A 10,495-nucleotide genomic window follows, 5' to 3' on the forward strand; every position below is an offset into this window, starting at 1 on the left:
TTGTCTTGTCTACCTCCAGGACGTGCTGCAGGGCCCACTCTATGGAAGTCCCTCTAACAAATGCTCTATGAACACCCTGGTGTTTAGGGCTTCTTTCTTTGGAATCCCAGCAGCTCTATCACTGGACGGTTTGGTGCACTACTTTGATGGAATTCCTCTGGGCTGCTTGGGGTCCACTCCAGCCTCAGGTGTAGCTGGAGGACACAGCCTCCCACCTTGGTCTGGAGCCGTGAGGCCGTCACTGTCATTGCAGACCCCGAGGTTCCTCTCCCACCTCCATTCAGTGGTGGAAAACTCCATTCTAATGACCCCTTGAAGGTCCCGGGACCCTCTGGCCTCTGTTCTTTCTTGTGGATCCACCTACACTTGGGAACTTCCACACCTCTTTTTCTGCTCATGACATTGATGCTCTGGGTATTTCAGAAATGCTTCATGTACATTTCTCCATTAGGGTCAGATGTGACATCTTGAGTGGACACATCAATCATCTACACAGACTGGGGGGGTCCAACATCAAGATCCTTTCACATCCCAAACACCTCAGGTCTTACCCTGGTCTGGAAATCAAGCACAAATGAGCCCCTCCCAATGTCCAAGGCACCACTGACCCAACACCACTGTGACGAGTGGGATTCATGACAACAATCTGTAAAGGAGGAAACTGAGGCTCAGAGATGGGACATTACAAACCAAGGTCACGTAGGCAGTGGATGATAACCAGTCATCAAATAAATATCAACTCCCTCCCCAACTCCTCAAATCAAAGCTCAAACATAAGTCATTGTTCCCAAAATATTGACCAGGAATTGAGGTGCAGAGGGACGGCTAAGGACGCAACGGGCACCAAGGAGGCAGGAAAGACTCAGAGGTTTGTTCCCGGCGGGAGGGAGTGGACACTGGAGCAAAATAATTTAAAAAGGGGAAGTTGAGAGGGGACTATTTGGTTGAAAGAAAACCCACAATCCAGTGTCAAGAAAGAAGTCAACTTTTCTTCCCTTATTTCCCTGCATTTCTCCTCTGTGCTCACTGCCACACACAGCTCAGCCTGGACGGCACAGCCAGATGCGAGATGCTTCTCTGCTGATCCGAGTCTGCCTGCAGCATGGACCTGGGTCTTCCCTGAAGCATCTCCAGGGCTGGAGAGATGACTGCCATGGTAAGGACCCCACAACGCTGAGCTGATGGACGGCTGAAGGAGGGAGGGAGACCTTGGGGGAGGCTGTGAGAAGGAAGGGGAAGCCTCCATTACCCTCGTCTGGAAGCACAGACGTAGGAAGTCACCAGTTCTATTTGCTGCTACATTCCGGCTCTCAGTGAGACGAGGAGAAACCAGACAGACAGTGGCTGGTGATCAGGAAAGACCCCATTACAGTCTGAAATGTCTGCAGAGGGCCTGGTGCCTGCCCCAACCTCAGCCCTAAAAGAATGAGAGTCAGGCTCCTGGGGAGGGCAGTTCCGCTTCCTGTGTGACTGCAGATGACAACACACCATGAGAAGGACCTAGCCTCCAAGTGTCCACACAGGGTGGGAAGGAGGGGAGGCTATTTCTCTCTGTGTGTCTCTGTCCTGCCAGCATCGAGGGCTCATCCATCTGCAGAGCAGGAGAGTGGGAGGAGACGCCATGACCCCAATCCTCACAGTCCTGATCTGTCTCGGTGAGATTTGAAGAGGGAGGGGAGCTTCTAACCTAGGAGGGACCTCACCCCACAGCCAAACTCTTGTCCCTAAGGAGACTCCAGGGGCTCACAAATATCCCAGGGAGGGGAGGACCTGCTCAGGCTTCAGGGGGCAAATCCCTCACAGGGAACTCTCTTCCAGGGCTGAGTCTGGGCCCCAGGACACACGTGCAGGCAGGTGAGTCTCTCCCCAGCTGTCCCAGGTCCCTCCTCCTCACTGGGGACAAGCGGACACCCTCGTGCAGCTGGGGATGGGGAATAGCAGTTCTGGACTGACTAATGGGGGCGTTTGGAGGGTCCTGGGCTGAGAGCTGAGATCTGTTGGGTGGGAAATGACTTAGAATCTGAACTCTGATTTCCTTCCAGGGACCCTCCCCAAGCCCACCCTCTGGGCTGAGCCAGGCTCTGTGATTACCCAGGGGAGTCCCGTGACCCTCAGGTGTCAGGGGAGCCTGGAGACCCAGGAGTACCATCTATATAGAGAAAAGAAAACAGCACCCTGGATTACACGGATCCCACAGGAGCTTGTGAAGAAGGGCCAGTTCCCCATCCCATCAATCACCTGGGAACACGCAGGGCGGTATGGCTGTTTCTCCGGTAGCTACACTGCAGGCCGGTCAGAGCCCAGTGACCCCCTGGAGCTGGTGGTAACAGGTGAGAGGACACTCAGGAGTCTCAGTCCCAGGCTCTACCCTCAGGAAGGGGATCAGCTCTCAGGGGTGTCACCCTCTCACAGCCCAGCCCTGGGGATGATGTGGGAGGTGTGAGCCCCATTTAACACGGTGCCTCCTTCTCTCTTAGGAGCCTACAACAAACCCACCCTCTCAGCCCTGCCCAGCCCTGTGGTGACCTCAGGAGGGAATGTGACTCTCCAGTGTGGCTCACAGGTGGCATTTGACGGCTTCATTCTGTGTAAGGAAGGAGAAGATGAACACCCACAATGCCTGAACTCTCAGCCCCGTACCCGTGGGTGGTCCCAGGCCGTTTTCTCCGTGGGCCCCATGAGCCCGAGTCGCAGGTGGTTGTACAGGTGCTATGGTTATGACTCACGCTCTCCCTATGTGTGGTCTTTACCCAGTGATCTCCTGGAGCTCCTGGTCCCAGGTGAGAAATTCACAGCATTGCCTGGAGTTCCCTGAGTTTCCCTGAGTCTCCAGGCAGGTGGGGAGGAGCCGCGTCTCAGGGCAGCTCCAGGTGGGATGATGTTGGGGCGAGAGGGCTCAGGGCTCCTGGGGCCAGAGACACAGGAAGATCAGCAGTGGTGAGGCCCCGGGGGAGAGGGAGGATGTGTGGGGAAGCCTGAGGGTCGGCTTCTGGAAACCATGACCACCTTTTCCCAGGTGTTTCTAAGAAGCCATCACTCTCAGTGCAGCCAGGCCCTGTCGTGGCCCCTGGGGAGAGCCTGACCCTCCAGTGTGGCTCTGATGTCGGCTATGACAGATTCGCTCTGTACAAGGAGGGAGAACGTGACTTACTCCAGCGCCCTGGCCGGCAGCCCCAGGCTGGGCTCTCCCAGGCCAACTTCACCCTGGGCCCTGTGAGCCGCTCCCACAGGGGCCAGTACAGATGCTCCGGTGCACACAACCTCTCCTCTGAGTGGTCGGCCCCCAGTGACCCCCTGGACATCCTGATCGCAGGTGAGGAGCCCATTGGGTTCAGTCAGGGACCCAGGCTCTGCACAGGCCCTGCCGGGGAAGCCCAAGTGGTGATGGCCAGGATGAGGGGTGGGGTCCCAACGGAGGGAGAGACAGACAGAGACAGGGGGTGGGCGGGGAGGGGAGACTCAGAGAAAACAGAGACAGAGAGACTGAGAGTCCCAGATAGAAGCCTGGGGAGGTCTCAGCTCAGAACAAGGTGGGGTATCCCCTCACCCATCCTTCTTCTCTCCAGGACAGATCCCTGCCAGACCCTCCCTCTCAGTGCAGCCGGGCCCCACGGTGGCCTCAGGAGAGAACGTGACCCTGCTGTGTCAGTCACAGGGATGGATGCACACTTTCCTTCTGACTAAGGATGGGGCAGCTGATCCCCCACTGCATCTAAAATCAAAGCTCCAGTCTCATAAGTACCAGGCTGAATTCCCCATGAGTCCTGTGACCTCGGCCCATGCAGGAACCTACAGGTGCTATGGCTCAATCAGCTCCAACGCCTACCTGCTGACTCACCCAAGTGAGCCCCTGGAGCTCATGGTCTCAGGTGAGGGTGCTGACCCTGTCCTTTCTGAACTCAAAGGATCAGCTCAGGCCCTGCCCCTCAGGAGAGCTCTGGACACTAAGAAAAGAAGGTAGTTGGCCGGGCGTGGTGGCTCACGCCTGTAATCCCAGCACTTTGGGAGGCCGAGGCAGGTGGATCAGGAGGTCAGGAGATCGAGACCATCCTGGCTAACACGGTGAACCCCGTCTCCACTAAAAAATAGAAAAAATTAGCTGGGCATGGTGGCGGGTACCTGTAGTCCCAGGTACTCAGGAGGCTGAGGCAGGAGAATGGCGTGAACCTGGGAGGCGGAGCTTGCAGTGAGCCAACATCACGCCACTGCACTCAAGCCTGGGTGAGAGAGCGAGACTCCATCTCAAAAAACAAGGAAAAGAAAAGAAAAGAGGGGAGTGGAGGGGGAGGGTCCGCAGGGGAGGGTCAAGCCCATGGGAGGGTGGAAATAGATAGGAGCTCCCACCCCTGGCTCCCACCCTTGTATTCTCAGTAGGGTAAAGAGCAGGGAGGGCTGGGAGGAGATGGGGGTGAACCTCAGAGGAGATGAGATTAGACTGAGGGTGGAAGACAGAGGCCCCACTCACTCCCCTCCTGATGTCTCCACCTCAGAATCAGAGCCTCTGGGGATCCCAACCTCTAAGTCCTGACCCCATGGGTGACAAAAACCGAGTCACTCCCAGCTCAAGAGAAGTTTCTAGACTCGTCTCAATGCTACCTCTAATATTCAGGGTCTGATTTCCAGGGCAGCAGAGGGGAGGGTGGACAGTAAGGGTGTGGTCTGCGTGGCTTCCTGGTGCTCCAGGGATGGGGCAGGTGTTCCCTCTGTGGTGTTCAGAGGGGAGAGAGGTGTCTGAGGTTCAGCATTGATGAGTGGAGCAGCGGAGTCTTTCCCCCTCCCCGAGCAGGATTCTCAGGAGACATCACCTCTGGTTGAGACTCTCCGCTGTCTCATGTACAAAACAAAATCTCTCCAATTTTCTACTGAAAGCAACACCTGGCACAGCTCTGCAGGACCCCACACCCCGACCTTGTCCTGCAGGGCGTGTGATGAGTAGAGAGTAGAGGAGGGAGAACAGGTCGGGTCAGCAGGATTTGGGGTCCAGCCTGACTTGGACACATGGAAGATGCTGGGGCTGACGGAGGAGGAACAGAGGAGGGTGAGTTGGAAAGAGGACAGACGGACGGTCCCTTGGCAGCTCTCATTTCTCATTTCCAAGAGTCCCTGAGGATGAGCCCCTCACCCATACCTGCAGGGTCCCTGGGCCATCTCAAGACAAGAGAGGAGGCCTTGGTGGGATCTGACTGTGATGAGCGTGAAGTCCACCCCGAGTAGAAATGAGTGATACACAACATGTGCTGTGAATAATTCCCTAACTTGCCAGGGAGCAAGTGCATGGCCCCTCCTTAGTCTCAGGGGTGCCCTGAGCTTGAGCCCACCAGGTGAGCACAGGAGGAGCTGTGTGAGCGGCACCCACAGCTGGGGTGCTTCTCTCTAAAGGAGCATGCTTGGGGTGGACTCAACCCTCACCACAGTCAGATCCCACCAAGGCTCTGTGCTCAGGGCACCCGGAGACTAAGGAGGGACCATGCACCTGCTCCCTGGATGAGTTAGGGAATGATTCATAGCGCGTCTTGTATGTCACTCATTTCTACTCTGTATTTTCTATACGCCTTTGTCCATTGTTGCTCTCTCCTTTACTAAAACTTTTAAAGCAATACTTCAGTATATAAATTTATATTTTTTATTTCAATTATATGAACCTATTATTTAAAAATATGTAATTCTACTTCGCCTTCATTGGGCCTTGATTTAATTTATGTATTCAATGTAGACATCCATTTTTCATTAACCTCAAGTATTACTCCCATACATATTAAAAATTGAGGTTTCCTTAATGAACTTCAGAAGTGTTTGGATGTTTCAAAGCACAATTGCCCGAGGGAAACTGACCGGGCGGCTCCCTGTAGCATGGGAAACCTGGGGGAGGTCAGCAGGGGCTACAGTGCAGCTCAGCCCTGGGCCTGGGTGGGTTCATGTCCAATCTTGTCCAATCACTGGATGAGTCTAACATCTAACTAAACGTCTTTTATATGAAAAAAGTGCTTTAAATTGTTAACTTAGATTTAAATTAGAACGGGGCAATTTGGTAATGAGTTAATATGAAATAAAATGAATATACCCAAACCAGTAGCTTTCTCATGAGTACTTATCTCTTGTTTTAAAAAATGTAAAGGAATCAAATACTTCACTTATAAATTGTTAAAGGTGTTGAATAATTCTTTAAATTAGTATGAATATAATTAAAAAAAATTTTTTTTGACGTGGAGTTTTGCTCTTGTTGCCCAGTCTGGAGTGCAGTGGTGCGATCTTGGCTCACTGCAACCTCCGTCTTCTGGTTTCAAGCAATTCTCCTGCTTCAGCCTCCCGAGTAGCTGGGATTACAGGCGCCCGCCACCATGCCCTGATAATTTTTGTATTTTTAGTAGAGACGGGGTTTCACCATGTTGGCCAGCTGGTCTTGACCTCCTGACATCGTGATCCGCCCTCCTCAGCCTCCCAAAATGCTGGGATTACAGGCGTGAGCCACTGTGCCTGGACTGAATATAACTTTTTAAATGTCTACCCAGGACACCCATCTCTCCTTGACAGGGAGGTTATATAAGTTATATATAACCTTATATAGAATTTATTATATAAGTTACATCTGAATATGTCTCTTCTCCTCTGTTTTGATTCTCAGGAGCAGCTGAGACCCTCAGCCCACCACAAAACAAGTCCGACTCCAAGGCTGGTGAGTGAGGAGATGCTCACGGTGATGACGCTGGACATAGAGGGTCAGGTCCTGTCAAGGGGAGCTGGGTGTCCTGGGTAGACATTTAAAAAAATTACACTCATTCTAATTTAAAGAATTCTTCAAAACCTTTAACGATTTATAAGTGAAATATTTCATTCCTTTACATTTTTAAAATAAGAGATAACTATCCATGAGAAAGCTACTGCTCTGAGTATATTCATTGTATTTCATGCTAACTCACTACTAAATTGCTCTGTTCTAACTGCTTTTCAATGGATCTCCTCTAATTTACTAATACAATTTGTATAAACCATAAGACAATGGGAAATTTTACTTCTTTATTTCTAAATTATGTGCCAATATTTCTCACTTTAAATGTCAATATGTATGTAACTACATCTTAAATAAATATCTGAAGTTTTACATATATACATAGTTATGTGCGGTTATGTAAGATACATTTGAATATGTGTGTAAGTATATCCAAATTCATTTGATGTATATTCATGCATATGCTTAATATATTTGATGTGGTAGGTGTTTACATGTTTGTTCCTGGTCTAGATTCACCTAGATTCACACTTCATAAAAACAAATACTGATTTATGAACCTTGAGAGACACCTCCATTTAGCATATATATTTGTATGTGTGTGTGAATATGGGCATGTGTATCGCATTCTAGGTGTTACTGCCTATATGAGGAATTAGTTAACTAGAGATTAAATGGAAGATGAAACCCCAGGTGAACTGGCTGAGGCTGTGTGAAGACGAAGCACCCCCAGACTTTTACCCCTTTGTGCTTCTGACACAGGGGAGCCCCTGCAGACCAACCTCTCATGCATGGAGCCTGGGTCCTCAGCTGGTGGATAAGTGAAACTCTCATCTCTGGGGGAATTGGCTTATGTGCTCCTGTGTCCCTGGCTGCACAGACAGCGCACAGGGCTCAGTGACTTCTGTATTCCCTTGCAGATCCTGAGCTCCCAGAGTGCAGGAAAACGCCCTCCCCAAATGGCTCAGGAGCAAGGTTTGGATGTGTAGAAGACAAGAAATCTGAAATAATTCAATAAGGAGACTGGAGGGAACCCTGCTACACAGGAAGGGTTTATTGAGGAACTCCCTAGAACTCATGTCAGGAGACACAGGGGGAGATAAGAATGCACAGCCCAGGGGAGAGGCTGGCTCAGGGCTCTTCCCCTCTGTTTTTATTCTCAGGAGCAGCTAACACTCTCAGCCCATCACAAAACAAGACTGGTGAGTGAAGATATGCTCTCATTTATGGTGCTGGGCACAAGGGTTGGGTCCTGCCAAGGGTAAGGAGGTGCTCTGGGTGGGCATCCAGGGGTCCTGGGTGATGTTGATCTGCCCTGACCTCTGTGGTCTCTTTGCCCACCATCCCCAGCTTCACACCCCCAGGATCACACAGTGGAGAATCTCATCCGCATGGGCTTGGCTGGCTTGGTCCTGGTGGTCCTCGGGATTCTGCTATTTGAGGCTCGGCACAGCCAGAGAAGCCTCCAAGATGCAGCCAGGAGGTGAACAGGAGAGAGAAGAATGTACCCTTCAGAGTGGTGGAGCCTCGGGAACAGATCTGATGATGCCAGGAGGTTCCAGGAGACAATTCAGGGCCGATGCTATCTGGACTGTCTGCCAATCATTTTTAGAGGGAAGAATCAGTGTTGGATTGCAGAGACATTTTCTGGAGTGATCCATGGAGGACCATTAACATGTGATACCTTTCCTCTCTATTAATGTCGACTTCCCTTGGTTGGATCCTCTTCTTTTCCCACCCCCAGACATGAGGCTACATCCCACATGGCAGCGTTGGGTCCACACCTCTGCACACCTGTGTGCTCTGGTCCATGGCGTGTAACACAGTCTTCTTTATTCCTCATTGCCACACTCCCTGGTGTGCTTTACTGAGGCTCCATCTCTTCAATTCAGAGTTCTAAACGTGCTTCAGTAACTAAATCAGTGGGAGAGTATCGGATTTCAACCAGGAAAAGATAAATCCACCCTGATGCCCTGACACCCTCTCTGAACCCTACGAGCCGTTCCCTCCTTCTCAGATGCCACCTGTGTAACTTCTCCTCAGATCATTGTGTAACCATCACTGCCATCCTGTTCCACACACTGTTATCACCCTACACCCATTCAGCAGCCACTCCCCATTCCCTCTTCCCTCCAGTACCTGCTAACCACAAGTGTGCTTTCTGTCTCTACTGATTTGCCTATTCTGGCTGAAAACATTTCAATCTGCCTTTGACCTGTGAGCTCCTCACTTCCAGATTTCCTGCCTTTCCAGGCAGAACCAAAGTACACCATGTCAAAAGCAATGATATGCATTTGCAGTGTGTTGGTGATCCATGAAAGGAAAATCAGGGAAGTAGGATAGAAATCCAGCTGCAGACAAGACCTCAGGTCAATGAATCTTGACAAGCAGTTGAGCTGTTTCTTTCTACTCAACTGTGACAGTCAGACAAAACTATGCAAATTGACTGGGGTTGATTCTTTTCTGAATTGTCCCAAACAGCAAGAAGACTTGAGTCCTAGCATTAAAGAGTTCAACATGTCTAGGTCCAAGACCACTGTTGTGTTTGAAGGATGTAGAACCCTGCTGCGTAGGATGGAATGTTTGGAGGGAGGATCCTGAAAAACATGAGGGATCAAATAGTCCTGAACTTTCTAGGACAAAGGGAGCAGCTATTTGCCATCTACCCTCTAGAATAAAGAAATCTTATCATTCACCATCTACCCACTAGAATAAAGAAATCTTATTGTTTGCCATCTACCCTCTAAAATAAAGAAATCTTATTATTCATCATCTACCCTCTAGAATAAAGAAGTCTTATCATTCACCATCTACCCTCTAGAATAAAGAAATCTTATCATTCATCATCTACCCTCTAGAATAAAGAATTGTTATCATTTGCCATCTACCCTCTAGAATAAAGGAATCTTATCGTTTGCCATCTAACCTCTAAAATAAAGAAATCTTATCATTCATCATCTACCCTCTAGAATAAAGAAGGTGGGTGCAGCGCACCAGCATGGCACATGTATACATATGTAACTTACCTGCACGTTGTGCACATGTACCATAGAGCCTAAAGTATAATAATAATAATAATAATAATAAAAAGAAAAAAAAAGAAATCTTATCATTCACCATCTATCCTCTAGGATAAAGAAATCTTATCATTCATCATCTACCCTCTAGAATAAAGAAATCTTATCATTCATCATCTACCCTCTAGAATCAAGAAATCTTATTGTTTGCCATCTACCCCCTAAAATAAAGAAATCTTATCATTCATCATCTACCCTCTAGAATAAAGAAATCTTATCATTCATCATCTACCCTCTAGAATCAAGAAATGTTATCATTCACCATCTACCCTCTAGAATAAAGAAATCTTATCATTCCTCATCTACCCTCTAGAATAAAGAGATCTTATCATTCCCCATCTACCCTCTAGAATAAAGAAATCTTACCATTCGCCATCTACCAAAGAAATCTTATCATTCATCATCTACCCTCTAGAATAAAGAAATGTTCTCATTCACCATCTACCCTCTAAAATAAAGAAATCTTATTAAGGACATTTTCGAATCCTTAACAGAATATGAATGATTACAATATTATGTTTTACCTATACAGCATCTTCCAAGTTCTAGTTTGATTCTGCCAGGCCAAACATTTGAGCCAGATTTCGGCAAGATCAAGGAGACTCTGGCATCTGTCGCTGATTACCTTCCCGCCATACCCGGCCACCAGCCTTTCCCATAGACCCCACGTGTGTCTCCAGACTCTCGGGTA

The 10,495-nt window shown here is 49.3% G+C and overlaps 1 protein-coding gene across 1 annotated transcript; it reads left to right on the top strand.

The window, feature by feature from the left end:
• Window positions 1–1,037: 1,037 nt before the first annotated feature.
• Window positions 1,038–9,512, top strand: LILRA1 (leukocyte immunoglobulin like receptor A1). Its single transcript, XM_054463771.2, is given in 11 exon segments — window positions 1,038–1,156; window positions 1,574–1,655; window positions 1,819–1,854; window positions 2,043–2,330; window positions 2,478–2,780; window positions 3,017–3,313; window positions 3,567–3,869; window positions 6,623–6,673; window positions 7,891–7,929; window positions 8,078–8,185; window positions 8,188–9,512. Coding segments are annotated over 11 exon segments (1,602 nt in total). The 5' UTR covers window positions 1,038–1,144; the 3' UTR covers window positions 8,271–9,512.
• The last annotated feature ends 983 nt before the right edge of the window (window positions 9,513–10,495 follow it).

Source organism: Pongo pygmaeus, chromosome 20 (genome assembly GCF_028885625.2).
Source record: "Pongo pygmaeus isolate AG05252 chromosome 20, NHGRI_mPonPyg2-v2.0_pri, whole genome shotgun sequence".
Lineage (NCBI taxonomy): Eukaryota > Metazoa > Chordata > Mammalia > Primates > Hominidae > Pongo > Pongo pygmaeus.